Below are 19,898 nucleotides of genomic sequence, written 5' to 3' on the forward strand. Positions count from 1 at the left end.
TCCTAATGGCAGAGAGGGTCTCACCCTTCACTAAATTCCCTGGAGTTTTTGCCACGGAGTTAAATGGCCGTAAGATAGCACTGTCACTTCATATTCAACCCCATTACAGTACTAGCAACATAAGCCTGAGAGCTGAGGAGCTCACAGCAAAATCAGTGAAGGCAGGAAAAGTTTTGACCTCAGCTGCACAGTGAAATGTTAGAGTGGGAGCATTAACAGTCTATCCTTGAGCTGTTTAGTGCAGATTTATACTGCATGTGTTTGTATGTGTATGCCAACTTTCAAAAGCTATGAAAGGCTTTTTTATGGTTTCCTGTGATGATACGTAGTCAGAGGGGATACTCGGATGAATAACGAAATGGGGAGCAGGTGAGCTGCGTGACAGATGTGTGTGCTGTCCTTTGTCGATTTGGTGCTGCGCCTTAGCTAACTATAAAGTGCTGGGAATATGACATGAGGCTTAACTCCACTTGGGATGTTGCTTAGGAGAAGATCCTCACTGCTCTGGAGCATAGCACGTTGTGTGATATAAGATCCCCATTCCCTTCTGATCAGCGTTGCCTACTAAGAATGTCCCCGTTCCTCCGCTTTACTGATCATTTACAGCTGTTCGCTTTATTTCATGAGAAGTTCTTAAAGGGCTGAGACAGTAACTGGACTGCGCTGTTCTGTAATGCAGCCCAGAGCTGGCGCTGCGTTTCAAGCAGCCAAATGAGATTCGCACTCAAGTCCCAGTAGACATTGTTCGTCTCAGTCGCGGGAGTCCACATTTTTCTGGGCTCTAGTATCTCTCTGGACATCTTCCTTGTCGTAACATAGAGGAAGATGGCTATGGCATCCAGACAGTTGAGGTGTATTACGCCCACACTTGGTAAACTGCCAGCACAGCCTTTTTTGGTCTGACGCGTAGATAACTTCCATCTTTAAGGAGGCATAAAACGTGTTGCAGAGTGGGACATACTATCTCCCTGACTCGCTATCAGTTTGTAAAGTGAGTTGCGGTGTTTCTCCCCTGCAGTCTTTTTATCACTGTTATAGTCTAATACCTGTATTTAAATCATGAATTAGTGAGCAAATAACCACATTATGGGCACTTACTTAAAAACAAATAGTTAATGTCAGAAAATAACGAGTTCTAAAGAAACATCTTCGGCAGTCTTTCCTCTATGTATTCCTGATGATGAAGAGGACACCGAACAGCCTGTCATGTCGTTTCAGTTCCTTCTTACACACAGCTGAGCTAAAAGTGAATGCACACTTCCATCTTCCACCAGTGTGTATCTTCCTTCTGTGTGCATTTAAATAATAGATTCTCCTTTTATTTATCAATTCATTAGCTCCGTTAAGTAAAAGAAGTTGGGTAATTGCTGTGCCCACAAGGCGCGTGACACCTCTGACCATCACGGATTGTCTGGATTGTCTGCTGCAGACCGTGCTGGGCAGTGGGTGCACATTGACACGTGGCCCAGCGTGCCACAGCCCCACCATCCACACCCCTGAGTCGTGCCACAGAAAAGAGACAGGGAATGGTTTGAAAGTGCTCTTACATCCCCTGATTTTGGCGTAGCTTCAGAGAATGCTCCGCTTAGACCTAAAAGATAGGCATCCATTTATTTTGCAGAAAGGAGTCCTGTGATGTTACAGCTCCACATGTGGCTCTGGTTTTTCTGTCCCCAACGGGTGTCCTTGCAGAAAGACCAAAAGGACTTGAATTCTTGTAAAAGCTCGTACTCCTTTGAGAGCTACATAGCCAGCAGATACTTTACAGTGAAAGAGAACATCCTTTGAAAACAATCTGGTGTTTATTAATCAACAAGAATTCAGTGTTTGGGGTCCTTCGGCAGGAAAAGAGAAGGAAAGCACATGTGGGCCTGGCCTCCTGAGTGAAAACATGCAGGTTCCATCCCCGTGTTCTGCTGAGGAGCAGATTTCATATAGCATTGGTATGTCAGCACTTCGCGCTCAGTTCCAGTGACATTTGGCAGGATTCAATATGCTTACGTTGAGATTGAGTTGCCTGAGACCCCGGCAGCAAGCCATTCACCTGCTCTCTGGTGTTGCCCTGTAGATATCTAGATACATTAGGCTCCCTCTTAGCTAGAGAGTTCTCTGGACACCTAATTTTAGACGCCCACATATGCTCAGAAGTGCCATTTCTGGGAAGGCAGGCACTTAGATCTTATTTAAAGCTGTGCAGTGTTTCTGGTTTATGTGGGCAGGCACCTGGACTCTGTTATTTCTGTTGCAGAGGACTGAAAAATTAGATATGGACAAGACTAAGTCATGGGCCTAACCTCCTGCCTCGCGACCAATGCTCTCACTCAGACATCGGAAGATGGGGTCTAGGCACTGCTCAGCCTGAGGAGTTTGTCCCAGTCATGGCTATATCTCAGGAGAGCACCCTCTCTGTCCCTCCCTTAGCTGCTCTGCAGCTGTGTCTTGAGAAATATGAGGCCAGGGATAAAATGTGAAAGAAGAGATGGAGTACAGAGGGGAGCGGTGACCAAAACCAGTTATTAGGATGCTGCAGGGGAAGGAGAGTCCCAGGCCCTCCTCCCTCACGTGCATTATGCATTTTACTCTGGGTACCACCATGACCACCAGGAAGCACCAATGAGAGATTGTCCGGTTTTCCGGCTGCAGAGTCTCAGAGATGCCATCTGTTCCCCATTTGTTGCAGAAGTTATTTAGGTGGCTGTGTGAGACAGACAGGATTACCCTCTGGGCTTCAGTGCCTTTGATGAGGCAGCATCTGAAGTTAACACTTAAATTAAGCAGACTTGATTTTATTGCCTTTGTGTATTATAATGCCCATAAAATCATTAAAACTTTTTGTCTGCTCCTTGGTCTTCTGTTGTCTCCCTGTAGTGTTTCTGTCATATCCTGACTTTGTATGACCTGCCTGCCTGAAAAATCAGCAGCCATCTTCCCTTCCCCACCCCAGTACACAGTGGGACCTCCCAGGGGTGCGGGATATCTGCACTAGCACTTCCATGGCTTGGTAGGGATTCTTAGACAAGGGACACCACATTTGAGCATAATCCTTTTTCCATTTCTGTCTCACAGATTGATGAACTCCCTGAAGGAGCCGTGAAGCCTCCAGCAAATAAGTACCCCATCTTCTTTTTTGGGACTCATGAAACGTAAGTGAATGAACATGATCTTTTCCTTTGAAAATGTCTTCTTCCACTGCAGCTAATGTCATCTCCACTGATTTTATTGGAACAAATCCTGACTGAAGCCATTGGGAGCCTAGAGATAGGTCCTATGAGGCCACCTCATTTGTATTAACACAGGGAAGTGAAACCTGAAAGTAGGTGGGAATGCTGCTATGTGGATGGTATACCGTGGTCTAAGCATAAATAATAACCAGTGCCTGTGTTTCCCATAAAGAAAAGTGTTGGCATAAATTTCTTAAAGGGTCATCTGAACTCAGATGCAGGGGCAAAAATCTTCTACTTGGATGTACATGATAGTAGAGATCAGGCTGTTGTATTCAGACATGTTTGGGTTCGTGTCCTGTGTGAGAATTTGCTTGTTAGTTTGTAAAATGAAAGGAAGCAGACCCCAGAGTCTCACGCGGTCCTTGCATAGCTTTAAAATATATGCATTCCTTTGAGATTTGTGCTGGGGATATTGTAGGATGGAGCTCTCAGAAGTGATAGAAGAGCTGAGCTGGCTGAGCTTATAGGGAAAGAAAGGAATCAGAACAGAAAGGGTAAGTTAGGTCTCGTAGTAATTGCTACAAAGTACAGAGTTTCAAAATTATAATGTACAAGTCTCTATTTTAAACTATGGCTGAGATAGTTAAAAAAAATAAATCAGAGTTTCCATTTTGCATGAAATGAAAACTTTTCCTTCCCCACATGCAGGGAACATGTTTTCAGAATTCCTTCAAAAATGGAAAATTCTGATGACATTTTAAATTCAATTTTAGAGGTTTGAAGCTTTATTAAGCGTTTATTGTTTATTTTTTACTTTTAGCATTATTCCAGAATATAATAAGCCCCATAGCTCATACATCACATTTTATTTTAAAAATCTTTAAAGGCAGTTTCTGCTTAATAAAAATCAAGATAGCCTCTCTTTAGTTAAAATATGTCTTCCTATTGCCATAATGAAACAACCTGATATTTTGATATATTGTGATCTACTACTACTGTCACAAAATAATCTAAAAAGAATGAAGTTCAAATAAACTTATGATGCTTTAAAACCAGAAACCAAAATGTAATTTCTTTTTTAATGGAAACATTTTTCTTGAGAAACATTTTGAGAAAAAAACTCTGACCACTTTTTTTTCTGAAATGAATGAATCCCAAACTGCTTCTTTTGTTTTGGATTTTGTTAGCCCATGATCTGACTGCAACATCTGAAACAGAAAAACAGTTTGTAGTTACTACTTTAATAATTTAAAAAGCATAACTGTTAAAAATGAACTGTAGATTGCAGCTCCTTGGTTTTATAGCAGAGCAGTGGAAACTGTTATACTCTCCCAGTGGCAATTAATGTATTTCAAACAAAGATGTAGAAAATTTTTCAGTGTTTACTATACGTAAAGGGCTGTAGAAACATTTCCATACATTACTGTTGAGCTAAATTAAGGTAGCTCATGGTAAGTTTCATACAGTTTTCCTTTGTTATTTGTGTTAGAACTGTTTGTATGTATTTTTGGCAACAAGGAGACATCTCCTAGTGTTAGCAAAAGCATAGATAAAATAATTTATTCAGATACCTTGCTCTATTGTAGTCTTTAATATTAACGAGACATCTGTTTGTTTGGAAATCACTGTTTGGCTTTCAGGTAGAAATGCATTTGTGGCTTTGTAATTATATAATTGAGATATTTCTCAATGAGACAACTGAGTGTGGATACCATTCTGTCTCCTGTGTAGTTAAAAGGAAGCTCTTTCCCCAGAGACTTGTCATCTGATGCCTTTAGCCACCAGTTGGCTCTGTACTGGCCAACTTCTTGGCTGGTGGGATGATTTAAGTGAATGAAACTTTGCACATTCATAAATGCAGGGAAGAATCAGGGCATAAATCAGGCATTAATCTGAAATAATGTTTACAGCAAGGAAGAAATATGATCCTGTGATTAAGGTATTAGGCTGAGATGGAAGAGAGTTGGGTTTTCCTATGTACTCTGCTATCAGTTTTGAGTTTGACCTTGGGCAAATCTCTGTGCCTCAGAAGCCCATCTGCAAAAAAGGGTAACTTCCCAACCTCGTGGTGGTGTTACGAGAATATATGTGTTGTAAATGGTGGAGCTCCAAGATCCCGTGGTGATGGAGACCATAGAGTTAACGTTAATTGCAAAGATCATCAGGAAAGTAGGACAGTGATTATAGTGAAGGACACTGTGACTTGCTCAGCTCCAGTCATTGGTGACATAGAATCTTCCATGTGGGAATGAAGTATTTTTTTTGCCGTCACTGTTTTTAATTTAACTTATGATTAGCCATCCCAGTACCATGATACAGAGCACAGTAAACACACTGGATATAGATACCCAATGAACAGGAAATTATGCTTTCTTCAGTTTTATATAAGAAGTTAGAGTTTTACTGTAAAGTATGTAGAAAAAGCAGGATAAATCACCACTCTTCTTTTTCTTTTATTATTTTTCCCTGCATTGTGCTCCCTGTGCCTGAAATTAGTTGGCCCAGTGCATAGCTGACTTATGCAGCAGCAGAGCACAAAATCCCTCCTTTGCTGTGCTGTCTAAAAAACAATTTGGCCACAAGCACCCTGTGAGTCTCATTGTTTCCTTGTATTACTCATCTGCCTATATTCACCCATTGTTTCTTGTCTTATATGAAATTATAAGATTTTTGGGAAAGAAAACATTGTTATTGTGTTTGCACAGAATCTAGCATGTGGGGGGTTTATTCCAAGAAAGACGTTCCCAGGCTTACTGGCAGTATAGACAGTAATAAATGCCACTGCTTTTTCTGTCCGGTAGTACGAGGGATAAGTTTTGGCTCATGAGTTCTAGGCACTCCTTACATGCTTTAACTTTTCACATGGTATTTTTAGGCCTTTCTGGATTTGTAATACACAGGATTGGAAGTTTGGTCCCTTGCTATCACAGGCAATTACGTCATATAATCTCTTTCATAAACTGTTCAAGTGCCAGTTCCCAGCAGTAGTTAATATAACAAATGAGACTTGGTTTAGTTGTTTCTAGAGAGACCCAGCAAGATTTTGCAGCATCAAACATCAGAATGGTGAGACAGTCCATTAAATCAGACTCACAGCAGTAACTCGAAACCAGTGTGTTAAATAAACAAACAAACAAACAAAACTGAAAAAGAAATGATGGAATGAGCAAAAGAATAGGGAAAACATTTGCACTGTTAATGGTTTTTTCTTTTGAAGAGGAGGAATTTAAGTCCTTTTTTGAATGTTACCTGTGTTAAAATGCAGTGCGTTCCTGGGTCCCAAAGACCTTTTCCCATATAAAGAATATAAAGATAAGTTTGGGAAGTCAAACAAGCGAAAAGGATTTAATGAAGGCCTGTGGGAAATAGAAAACAACCCTGGAGTAAAGTTTACTGGATATCAGGTAAATGACTTTCACTTCTATTCCTCCTTATCTTTCTTGTTTTCTTCTTTGAAGACTTCTTGACAATGTGAACATTGTAGGAGTGATGTGGAAGGTCCTGGTTTTGGTGGAGCTAGAAAGTTTCACAGCTCTTGTAATTATGTGATGTAAAGACAACTGTGGTCTCGCACTCTGTGACAAATTGAACTTTAATCATACTGCAGAGCCCTTTGCTTTCTGTGATACTCTGGGGTGGTGAAGTGGAAAATTCTGCAGCAGATTTAGTTGAATTAAAAATGGAAGGTTTTATTTACTCCAGTATAAACATGAATAATTTCTGACTTCTTCTTTCTGTTATTTTTATATCAGGTTCAGTGTATTTTACACAGACCTTAAGGTCACTGCACTTTTGATTTTTACATTGGTAATGTAAAACATGTAGGACATCACTGCCAAAGTTGTGAGGGGTGAGAAGGTGGAGGTTTAAGCTGCTGTTACGAGATAGTAGCTGCTGTACAACAGCTCTCCCTGTTGGATGTCCGCAGCAAACAGTCAGTGAAGCTGGAGGGGGAGAAGAATAGTTGGTGGGCTGTATAAAACCAAAGAACTTTTCTCATTAAAAAAATGTGGTCCTTTGAAGGCAGAAATCACCTCCAAAAGAAGGCAAACACCTATTACATTATTAGCACTAAACCTTACAAACCAGAGATATGGACCACCTGCAGACAAGCTGCTGCCCCTCTCGGTTCCTGTTTCATATTTTCAGCCCTACAGATGTTTTGCATACACTTGGGGATTTAAAAAAATCTAGTGAATAGTCTGTGGGAGATGGACTGTCAAAGAGCTCTCAGCCTTCTGGTCAGTGTTTCCTTTTTCCTAACACAGAGATCTTGCCCTTTGGGGGGGTTTGTAATAGCCATCTTCTCTCCTGAATAAGTCTCTTCTATTGCAGCCAAAGTCTAAAAGTTTCCATAGTTTTGCCCAAAGTAGAACGTGCCAGGTCTCTCCACTGAGCAACCCTTAGCTCTCCAGCAAACACATTTTTATTATCAGATCTTCTGTTTCTGTGTAAACCCTTCAGAACATGCTATCCCAGAATCTGCATCTGATAACTGTTCTCAAGTGGTGACTGAGAAAATTGCCTTTGCAGCCCTTTTTCTTGATAATTGCAAGAATAACCTGAGCTCTTCCTGACTATAGTGATTAAAGCGCAAGCTGTCTGTTACCAGTATTTCTGTCTTCAATACAGAACAAAAACTGAGTAACAAATCTTAGTGATATTTTTGTTGCTTATGTTATTATTGTTATTGTTGTTTTAAAGGCAATTCAGCAACAGAGCTCATCAGAAACTGAAGGAGAAGGAGGAAATACAGCAGATGCCAGCAGTGAGGAGGAAGGTGATCGGGTAGAAGAGGATGGAAAAGGAAAAAGAAAGAATGAAAAAGCAGGCTCAAAACGGAAAAAATCCTACACTTCAAAGGTTATCTTCTGAGTTTTTCCATTGTTACCCATGTGCATTTATAATTAGAATACTGTCCACCTCACGGCAATCTGTTCTTCCTTCTTCAGCATTTTGATTCCAGTACCATGACAATGGTGTTCAAACAGGCAAAGGGAAGTGCTCTTGCTTTTGTAGACAGCCTTGGTGAGCTAGCAGTTGAAATACTCTGCCCTGTTCTAGTGCCCACGCTTTGAGAAGAAGGTGAAAGTATGGTAAGGAGTTCAGAAGGGCTGGAAAGAAAATCCATGCAAAGATGGGTTGATAGGTTTGATCACCTTAGATAGGTATTTCCCCATGAAGAGCAAAAAAAAAAGCCTTGGGAGTGTGCCTTCTGGGAGACATGAGTTCAGGTTGGGTTCCTGTCTGGGAGAATTCAAGCTTCTGTCTCCTGTCCCCAGTGTGAGTGCCCCATGCCATGCTAAAAGATATGGTAGGGTCAGATGTGCTCAGCTGCTCCTGTTGTAGCTGAGTGTAAAATACTTCAGTACAGGATACGGAATGGGAGGGAGGAAGAACTAATTCGTTAAGCAGGGAGTAGGGCACTCAATTTGTAGATAAAAGACCTGCACTTTAGTGCCTACCTGACCTGTTAATAAGTAACAGTGTAGATGAGGAAGCTAAGAGTAATGTGTCTCAGACTGCCTCATAATGGCTGGTGAACGTAATCACCTGTGTAGTGACAACTTTGGGTTCACATACACTTCTCACTTGTCACCCGGGTGAAGGAGCAACATTATAGTCACTTCCTCCGGTTCTGTGTGTGCCTCCAGGTCTGTACTTTGCTTGAAAAGGTGTGGCAGAGTCATGTTCATTCACATTCATGTTATTCTTCTCTGAAAGTGAAAACTAAATGAAATTAAAAGAAGCAAGCAAACAATCTGATCCAGGCTCAGTCGAGGAGAGAGTGGGAGTTATTGTGGTTCATCCACTGAACAAAATGTATTAAGTAATTTCACCCCCTTTGTGTGTTTTACATTAGAAATTCAGGTCTGGTCTACCATCTTCTTTCCAGAAGACTCTGGGCAAACAGAGGCTTAGGAAAATGGTGGCTTAATGCCACAATTTATCCTTTTGTACTGTAGAACTGCATAACATAAAGGGAGCAGAAAAGATGTATTGGTTCCACATGGCTTTAATGTTAATATATTAAAGCTGACAGCACTAAAAAAAGTATGGAAAGCAGCTCTGCTAATGTTATTCTCATTTTACATCTCTGTGTTTAATCAAAACTTTTGTCAAGCTGGCACCATCTGTTTCATTAACTAGCAAAACCTACAGGTGACCCAACACTAATACCCATCTCCTATTACTGTGTCTGTCTCACAGTCAATTGTGCTGGAAACCTGTGTTGAACACAGAATTTCTCCTTTTGCTTCATTGATGGCAGTAACTCCAACTACTTCACCCGGAAAATGCTTTTCACCCCATATATCCTCCCCAATATTCACCTTGGACAGGGAACTACATGATCAGACAGCATTCCACATACATTTCAAAAGTGTCTTTCTATGACTGAAGCTCAGTTTTTACTTTTTAACTTTGGTTTTGATCATTTTAGAAATCCTCCAAGCAGTCACGGAAATCTCCTGGAGATGAAGATGATAAGGACTGCAAAGAGGAAGAAAATAAGAGCAGCTCTGATGCTGGGGACGCAGGCAATGACACAAGAAACACTTCTTCAGATTTGCAGAAAACCAGTGAAGGGGTAATCTTCCGTTAATATAATTCACTTCCCATGCAGTTTGCTACTGGGGGGCTTTGGAGCTAGGGGTGAAAGGCATTGCATTGCAGTGACCTGTGCATACCGCGTGCGATCTTCTTATGTTGCATTTCAGTGCTCCAAATGTGTCTAGAACAGAAGCATGGGTCTGGTCCCTGCACTGGTACAAATTTTGCTCTAGAGAAACGACTGAATGAGAAAAGATACTATAAGCATTATTTTTGTTCCAACGCTTGTATGGATGTCAGCTGAGCGGAACTACTGAAAACCATGAGCTGAAATGATGCAAAATTGATGTGGGAGCAGAATCAGACTGTTTGTGTAATGCATTTTGGCTCACTAAACAGTGGGAGCCTGCTTATCCTTTCACAGTTGTTTAAAATTTGTGCAGTCCTACTGACTTCTTTGGAGTTCATGAGGATTCATGTGCACTTTACAGACTCTGCATCCTGCAGGTTTTAGGGCAGATCCTGCTTGGGATACGACCTTCCAAGGAGGGGATATACAGTCTGCTCTAGAGCAGGTTCATATGATCTCTTTGTATGTTTGTGTCAGTTGTGTGTTCATATCAATATTATTTTGTTGTGACCACGACAACAGAAAGGAAGGCTGCTGAGCAGGGGAATTGGCATGGGAATTGGTTAATCGTCAGCCACCTTTAACAACCACTACTATTTCTGAGCCTTTGGAGCAGCACAAGCGTCCCTGCTCCGGCACTTACAGCTCCGGCTCAGAACCAGTTCTAGTGCAGTTCCCATGCCAAGGCTCTGCCACGTGGCCAGCAGACGGGCTGGGCTGTCACAGGAGCTGCTGAGTGACACAAATCCCCAGGTGGGAGAGGAAGCCAGCCAGCACAGGCTCTCATCTGACATTGCTGAGGTGCCTTTGCACCCAGCTGCGTGCTCAGCCTCAACCCTTTCTCAAAAAACACAACCTCTGGGGAGCTGCTGTCGTCTCCCAGAGCTTCCTTTCCCCTTGTCTCTCTGTGGTACAGTGTATGTGTTTTGTGGCTCTTCACCTTATAAAGACTTTGATCTTGTGAGGGCTCAAGGGGTCAGAAAGATAATATGTCCTGACCCTCTCCCATTCACTCTGAACAAGCAGCTGGCTTGAGCCAGAGACTGACACAAGGAGACATGCCTTCCCGGCACCTCACCCACATAACTTGGGAGTCTGGGGCTGATGAGTGTGGCAAGTGCATAGTGCATGTGTTGCCCACGTTCTGGCTAGTGAACCCTGTGACACTTTCATATCTTCAAATAGGTATTTGAGTGAGAAAACTGGCCATAAGGTCCATCTGAGGTGGCAAGAGGTTCAGGAGGGCAGTGACAGGGGATATGTCTGTGAACTTCAGGCATGTTCTCCATGTAAGTACCAAATGCTTACTGAGTTAGGTCAGTTGCAGATTAAGTGGCTAAGAAGTCACATAGGATGTTGGCTTTGTGGCTGCTGACATTCATATAGCTCTTCCTTCTGTATGTGACGTGCTTGTAATCGCTGGGAGGTAGAGTCCAGCATGCTAGAACGTCATGGTGCTCTGCAGTGTTTTCAGGATTGCAGGTATTTCAGCCCCTGTGCTGAAATATCAACAGTCTCTGTGTCCTTCCTGCCAGCACCAACTCCACGGAAATACTCACAGTCAACATTGTCATACCCATGTGAGGAGTTGGCTCTGCTCTGACTTCTGCAACCCCAGCACTCGGACTTGACCTCACACTTGAACGACCAGTCTTTAACTAGATCTTGGATGCTTTTAACATTATGGGAAAGGTGGAGTTTTAGTACCATGTACTAAAGAGAAATGGAGAGATGGTTTTAAGGGCAGCTTGAGATAAAAGCACTGACAAGTTTGGAGAAATTCACATCCTGATCCAGATATTTCACCTTGGGCATTTCTGCTACAGGATCAGCATTTCACATGTAAATCCTCTTCAGCATTTCTTTTGAGATTTTGTCAGGAGTGCAATTCTCTTTCAGGACCAGGAGGGGACACTCCATCTCCTCACGTCCTCAAAGCCAGACCATGTGTCTTTTCAGAACGTGTGCCTTCATCAGACACAAGACACTCCAGGAAAGAGTAATGAGATTTTTTTTTCAGTTGGTGTTAAAGAGCCAGTCACGCAGCGTGTGTCTGGATTGATCTCCTGGGGTACTGGGCCAGCTGTCCTGCAGCCACATTCTGCTGGACATCCAGACTGGGAGTCTGCCGGAGGGCGTTGAGCTCCTCCAGCCCATGTGCTTGGACTTCTCTTTGATAGAAAGAAAGGTTGAACGTGCCTGCAGAGTTGCAATATGGTCCTCTTGTTCACACACATGAATTCAGAAGAATGACTAGGTCTGCTAAAAGACTCCATCATAGATAAGATTATGGTCTCTTTACAATCATTTCGCTTGTGAGAAGAGCACTGGACCAACAACACTTAGTCTGAAGAAGACGGGCTTCCTCCTGCCTGGTGTGCAGCACAGGAGCTCCATACCCACCGGGTATGAAGTCACGGCTGAAGTCAAATGGTTAACGGTTTCAGCTTAACGGCTGAAGTCAAATGATTGCAGTAGCATCTTCACCTATATTTTTTAAAGAAATTTCTAACCTCCAGGTGGTGGAGGAAAGCTTGAAAATGTGAAGTGATGGCTTCGCCTTCCTGCGAGGCCAGCCAAGCTCAGGACGGTTATCTGGCCGTGAGATGGCGCCAGGCGCATACAAAATGAACACGGGGGTGCATACCTGCGCCCTGCCCCAAAGGTAGGGGGCTGGGGGCTGCGTGAGACTCGCACCAGAAAAGAGTTTGTTTCAAAATAACTTGTAGAAAGATACCGTGAAGGCAAAGAGACAAGAAAAACAAGAGTTCAGAGCCCTGATCTCAAGGATAGGCATGTTTCATTCCCCTGATTTTGCCACCGAGACCGGCTGCTTAAAAGATGCCAGGTAGTGGAGGCTGGGAAGGGCTGTGGAAGACAGGCGGGCAGAAGGCTGCGGGCTCAGCTACCCTGCTTGTGGTGCTCCCCACGGGCTGTGTCCTGGAGAGCCTTTGGCTCCTGTGATCTGCACCTCCCAGGTCTCTGACAATGCGAGGGTCGCCTAAAGGAGACAAGCAGCTTGTCTCTTAATAATACTACTAATAATGAGGTAATGACTATGTTTTATAATGCCTGGACTGCAGGCTGAAGACACATCTTCCCTCTTCAGACCAGAGGGAACCTTGCCTTTTAATCACACTCTTACCCTCAGCATTATAGGGATCTTCTTGAAGGGTTAACGGCTGAAGTCAAACGATTGCAGGAGCATCTTCACCTATATTTTTTAATGAAATTTCTAACCTCCAGGTGGTAGAGGAAAGCTTGAAAATGTGAAGTGATGGCTTCCTAAAGACTCAAAGCCCAGAGCAAATAAAAGTACTTCCAAAGCGATGATATTTTTTCAGCCAATTTCATACTGTTCAAGGGCTCAACTTGTGATTTTTGTTTTTTATACCTGGGGTTGACAAAGAAGGTTTCTTTTCTTATCTCCATCCCTTAGTTTCTCAACTATTCTTGAGGACTACAGGCACTCTCAACAGAAGAGACATTAGCTTACTCAGACTCAGCCACAGTTTATAATTGTGTCCTGCCACTACCTGTTTCTCAAGCTCTTTCCCTCACTGCTGTTCTTTGGCTGACTCCTTTCCCAGAAAGATGCAAAGCCTGACCCTCAGGGTTTTATCATCTAATATTAATTAACTAATAATATATTAGCTAAGACAGCCGATCCCAGAGTTTGCTCAAGTCAAGAGTCACAGGCCCCCTCCCCATGACAGTCCTCTGCTGTTAAATACTAAATTGTTTTGGCTTTCTCAAAATACCACATAAACAGAATATTCCAGTGGAAAGGTATTCATGGCTCTGTGTTGTTTACTTTCTATGGTACAAAATTAGCTCATAAATCAGTGAATTCATGGCAGCAGATTTACATTCTGCATTTAAATCTCCAGTGACTTGTGTGTTTGGTTCTTGGCTGGCATAACTCTGAATCTTTATAACTGAACACCTAATTTGCTTTTTACTTTTACTCTCTGGATACCCATATAATGACGTTTGAAAGCTGGCTGTAGTCCCTGCCCTATTAGAGAGTATTTGAATGTTAAGGTCAACACTCAGGGTATGTGGCAAGTTTTTCTTTTGGTATTCATTATTTTAGTTACAGTCCGGACATTGTGTTGGTAAATAAGGCATTCTCTTTGTGTACAGATGCATGTGGTTGCCTTTCAGGAGGTGAATTATTTTAATAAGTCTGTGAAAAATAATAGATTTGTTGGAAATGAAATACATTCTTTTTTGCTCATGGTACAGCCTGAATATTAAAGTGGGGTAAGGGACTGTGATCTTTTTACTCACACTGACAATCAGTTACTAACATGGGAGTCAGTGGATCTATTTGTGGAGGCGACTGCTTGCCAGCATGAATAAGGAGATCAAAATCTGGTCCAAAATTACTGCCATCTGATACCATTGCAATTGGGAGAACATATTTAAAACAGCCTGTGTCCAGGACATATTTTTTGTTGTGATGTTCTTGTGGGGTAGCAACAATTCCAGTTACTGCTGTGAAAGACAAGTGTTATGGCCGAACTGGCCAGAGAAACACAGGTTCATTGTGTCCTTCTGAGATGGTTTTGAGATGTTTGGTTCCTTTGCTGTTCCTTCTTTACTTCTCAAGGACAACATTGGTTATGCTGCATAAGAGGTTTGGGGTTTTATCAACATTAAAAGCATAGCATTTAGGGCTCTATTCAATGTCAAAGCATTTATGTGGGCATTTTTCCAGAAAATTAAAACAGAGTATGTATTTCTGTCTGAATTTTTTTCAGCAATTTGAGGTGAGTTAAAATCTACCCCTCCAAAAAGATAGCACTTGTAAAAATGTGTTTAACTATCACACACTAAAAATTTCTATGTGAAATTCAAATAGTGGCATACTCTCTGGTGTAAAGAGGTGTGTTTGCTGCTGCCTTCATATAGCTCAGGAGAACAGCACTGCTCAATAAGGCAATGGGACAAAGCTCAGGAGAAACATGAATGTCTGAATGCAAGTTAAGATTAAAGCAGCCGGTATAGATGAAATACACTCTTTGCATCTCTGTGTTCATTGGATCCTGTAACCATTTTGACCTCAAACCAACATGGAATAACAATGATCGTAGAGAGCAAGTAAATAATTATCCTTCTGCCCATCCAGCAAGAGCTTTTAAAGTACAGGATGGCTGAGTCAGTTGCCAGACACTGTTGAGGAAGGAATTGTCAGTGCCAGAAAAAACAAGTCAATTTGTGGATTTAGTTTTGTTCCCTGCTCCCTGTGTTCTCTGTCCTTCAATTTTATTGATGACTGAAATTTTTCACTCGAATCAGTCAGATGCTGTGCTGTTTCTTTTGTGTGCAGTAGTGTTGGTCAGTGCGGCACACATTGTACCATATCTTACAGTAAAGCCGAGCAACTTGTTCAAAGATGATGCGAGTTGATCTGTTTCTGAAGAGACGTGAAACCATGGAGACCATGGAAACTGCTCTGCTCTGCCGCATCCCTGTTCAGCGGCTGCCGCAGGAGCCTGGCAGCATGTGCTGCCAGGGTAGAGGAAGGAGCCGAGGTCCCTGTGCAGCCCCGCTGGCCCCGGGAGCTGCCTGCGTTGGGGGAGAAAAGAACTGCTGACTTCTGGGGCACCTGGGAGTGCACCTGGGAGGCAAAATGTGTGTCATGCTGGAAGACAGTACTGGAAACGGTGAAAATCCTAGAGGATGATTTGCATACCTGGCTCTTTGTTGTCCCTCCTGTGCCACACTGTGGCCCAACGGACCTGTCTGTGAAACAGTGGGGAGTGGAAGTAGTAATATTCCCAGCACCCCACGTGAGAATGGTGCCTACCCAAACTTCTGGCCTTAGCCCAGAGGGGAATTGTTAATAAGCACAAAGGTTTCATACTCCAAAAGGAAGCTTTCTTTACTGGATCTGAGAGCGGTACCATAGGGACTGACTGTTTCACCACCCATCCTGCCTATCAGTGCTGGGTAGCAGCTGTCACTAAGAACTTTAGCAGAAGGCATGGTTTGATTGACTAATCATTTGTTTTAATGGGTGTCTGCACTTCCCTCTGAAGGGGAAGAAATGGCAGCGAACCCCTCCAAGCCACGTCTCCAAAGCATCTGTAAGTATAATCTCATTGACTCTTAAACAGGAGAGAGGTCAATGGAAGTGCGGCGCTCTGGATGAGCAGCGCGGTTACACCTTTTGGGGGGAGGCAGGGCTCAGGCAGTTCCTGTAAGCCGTCATTACATGCATGAGCATTTTATAATAACCCCTTATCATATGTTGTTAGTCAGGATGCACCAGGACCTCCCACACGGAAAGTGCAGGTTTCCATTGCTTACTGTTTGCAAACCCCTTGCCATAGGAGAAGAGAACCACACTGAACAAACACAGCCCTTAGTTCAGAGGTGGAGCAAGCAGATCGGGATCCCAGACTGCTAAGTGGGCACTTGCATGCTCTTATCCTCTTGGATAGAGAAGCATAGCCTGCTATAGCCATGGCATCACACACAGCAGGTATGATGGGCCAGAGGGGAAGAGAGCTTAGGCAGCAAACTGCTAGTGCAGGGATGTTAAAATGTCTTCTTTTCATATTCTCCTCTGGATCCTGTGTAAAATGAAAATTCCATCATCCCCAGTGGATTTAACCTGTACCGCCCCACCTTATTCCTTGATGTTGATTTTTTTTCTTGGATCGCACCAAATACGGTACTACTTCTTTCATACCACTTGTATGTCATGGTTCTTTCCGTCCATCAGGGTGTGGGTGGAGAAGCATTCACGCTCTGAATTCTTTACAAAGGAGAAGGGACATCTTGGTCAGGGTTAGGTAGTCATGTAGCACTGCATGTCTTCATGTTGTTGGACAAAAGTAGTGTGTCCCTGTGCCTGTAGGGGAGTTTTGCTGTCTCTGTTTAATGTGAAGAAAACAAGACTTGGAGACACTTGCCACGATCACATGAGGACAGTCTGATCCTGTTCCCACTAATGTCAGTGGAAGCAAGAGCTGACCTTGACTCAGTCATGAAGTGGGAGTGTCTTCCTTTTCTGTCATCGCCTTACAGTGAACTCCAGGCCAAACCATGTCCTTTTCAGAAGCAACATTCAGATACATTAGCTATGAAAACTGTTTATCTTTCTTCAGCCTTGCTAAGTGTTCCTTTGTTTGAACAAAAGGGTGTTCTCATCGCAAGGCACTCAGGAATCCAGCAGCGCCTGAGCTTCTGCATGCAGCGGATCAGTGATTTAGTGCAGTAGAAAAATGCAAAATTTGGTTGTGTGTGAGGTATACTACAAGATTCATAATTAAGTGATTGGGGAAAACAAAAACCAACCCACGTACATGACTCAAGCTGCTTATTTGAATAAAGCCCTAAATGTTTGCTTTTAAACTGTATTCTTTAATATTTTGTAGTTTAGTTGATGTAACGTAAGCAGTTTTCTCTAGAAAAAAATTTCAGTTCAAACAGACCAGGTGGTTACTTGTACCTGTGACTTCAAAGTGTGGGAATACGGCATTAATTATGTCAAGTATTTTGCAGCATGCTCTTTCTTACATTAAATGTGATTATTTTTTTTCTCTTTCAGACTTAACCAACATAATGACTGCTGAATATTAAGGGAAAACACAAGAAGGTTACATGTTTGGTTGTCTAATATTCTTGGATTTGATATGAGTCACCACATCTGTTCATTAGTATCATCAACAGCATCCCAGTTTGTATGCACATTATTCACATTCCTATCTGTTGTGTTTGCAGAAATGACATTTTACCCTTTTTTCTAAGGGTTACTTTTTGATTTTCATATTATTTGGTTGCATGAAGTTGCCCTTTACCAGTGGCTGAGGTTTATGAAGATATTGCATACTTGAACATGTTTTAGATTCCTTTTCTAGATAGAAAAGGTGTAACTCCAAATCGTATCATTCTAAATCAGCATTTTTTTAAAAACAAGCAAATCTTAGAAATGAGTCCCCTCCATCCAAGACTACAACATCTTCCACCTACAAACATAATTTTAAATTTCCCTATATCCATACTTTCTTGATTTTTGATCAGTTTACAACATAAAAGAAAAATTCTTCTTCAGTTGAGATCACCGCCAAGTTCAATAATGTAATAAAATACCTTTCCTTATTAGAAGTACCTAGCTAGTTATACTCTTAATACTTCTCAAAATCATGATGTAATGTACACTATCTGACTTAGTTCCTATATGTGGAGTTAGTGAAAGTCTTTTTGTGTTTCTTTAGATTAATACAAGGATTTTTTCCAATGCCAACACAATTTGAAATCATTCATTTGGATGCTTTCCATTTTTAAGCTTACTGTGATATAGAACCCTATGGGAAACCAAAAGAAAACATCAATTTTAACTAATGAAAGGCTTAAAAAAGGATGCTGTCATTCTGGCTTTTTTTTCCTTTTGGAAATAGAACTAGACTAGTAAGTAAGCATTCCAAATCCATTATTCTGTGTACATTATTGTTGCTATTGTGATAATAGAGATTTTTATTTATTTTTATGCCAGCTTTTATTGTGAAAACATATTTAGTCTGGTTTTATCAATCCTTGTTATGCTTGTCCTTGGAACATCTTTTGCGTATTCAAGGTTTGTAGTTGACGAGTTTACTGTAAAAAACTAAAAAAAAACCACAACAAAAAAACAAAAAACAAAACAAAAAGAAAACAAAAAAATGTATTGTTTTTACAGAATAAATTTATTGGAATGTGTATTGGGAGTAAGGTTTGAGGTTGTAAGCAACTAAGTTAGCGTCATATTTGGCTTCATACGTGTAATAATGTGAGGTATTAATGTAAGTCAAGTATTAAAGCAAAACATTCTGTTAACATGAGTTGACCATAATAGATACAAGTGCAGGTGAGATCTTTATTTTTTCTGTACTTTGCCTTTTCTGGATAACAGGAGGTTATTAAATTCACCTTGAATGTATTCAAAGTTTCTTTAAAAACGTTAGAAGTAACACCGGAGGCTCAAACACCTGTTTGTGAGCCAGCATGTCCTATTACAGCCCAACAGCTCTGGGTTTGTTTTCCTGGGAGGACGTACTGGGATGGAGCTATCCCGAATTCTAGGGTACATGGAAGGAGCCCACAGCAGGGAGTCTGGGTGCTGGAGGAAATTATTGCTAAGTTCCTTTTTGCCAAGAAGCGTTGACTGAGATGTGTTTGTGGTTATTTTGGGCCTGCCCCTTTGGCTGGAGGTATAAAACCCTGGGTTCTCTCTTCTGAGCACTGCTGTGAACTACACCTCAGTGTTCAATGGGAGAGTGTTAAAGCATGAATTTCTTGCTGCGCTGGAAGTCCCCTTGTGCAGGGTGCAACACACATGCACACGAGCTGATGCTTTCTTGTTACTGATTAGATTTAAAAAGAAAATTTAAATTCTCTAAGTCAAAACAGCCAAAAGTCAACATCCCAAAATAAAGTGTTTCCAGTTAAAAAGTATCAGCTAATTTCATCTGCGAGAAAGGCACTAAATGTACTGCTTTTAGTATAAGTTCACATAGAAGTCATAGAAATAGTTGTAATTGCAAACAGAAACATAAACTACACAAACCAAGGTCGCTGTATTTGCTGCTATGTGCTTATGACCCAACAGCATTACCAAAAGTAGCTGCAGAGAACACGGCCAAAACCCCCTCCTCTCTGAAAATGCATGCTGCGGTGTAGGGCCTGATGGTTCAAGGGAACGAGCCCTCCCTGCCCAGTTCAGAAGTGCTAGTAAGGACATGCTTAACTTCAAGCAGATGAGCAGTCCTTGCAGAAGTGAATCCTTAAAAGAATTAACAAAACTCTATGATTTGCTGATCATATATTGAGCCTTACCATAAGAGTTGATTGCTTCTTAAAACATTTCTTGGGATTTTTAACAAGGCTGACCCACAAGACATACTTTTTGACAAATAAAACATGTGCATGTGACAGAGTTATGGATGTTAATTTTCCACACGTCAAAATATTGACCTTCACCTTCTACAGTAGCTCTGTGTAGGGATTGCTAGCGCTGATGCTCTTCAGTGTGTGGAGGCTAAACACTGACATCATTATTA

General features: G+C 41.9%; 1 protein-coding gene across 1 annotated transcript in view; it reads left to right on the plus strand.

The window, feature by feature from the left end:
- The window catches only part of HDGFL3 (HDGF like 3), a 40,345-nt gene extending 20,462 nt beyond the window's left edge, over positions 1–19,883 (plus strand). The window contains exons 2-6 of the mRNA XM_072869902.1: positions 3,067–3,143; positions 6,430–6,568; positions 7,869–8,027; positions 9,607–9,753; positions 17,411–19,883. Coding sequence (XP_072726003.1) covers positions 3,067–3,143; positions 6,430–6,568; positions 7,869–8,027; positions 9,607–9,753; positions 17,411–17,416 — 528 coding nt within the window. The 3' untranslated portion in view covers positions 17,417–19,883. The remainder of the gene's footprint in view (positions 1–3,066; positions 3,144–6,429; positions 6,569–7,868; positions 8,028–9,606; positions 9,754–17,410) is intronic.
- The last annotated feature ends 15 nt before the right edge of the window (positions 19,884–19,898 follow it).

The sequence above is a fragment of the Ciconia boyciana genome, chromosome 8, assembly GCF_034638445.1.
Source record: "Ciconia boyciana chromosome 8, ASM3463844v1, whole genome shotgun sequence".
NCBI classification, from domain to species: domain Eukaryota; kingdom Metazoa; phylum Chordata; class Aves; order Ciconiiformes; family Ciconiidae; genus Ciconia; species Ciconia boyciana.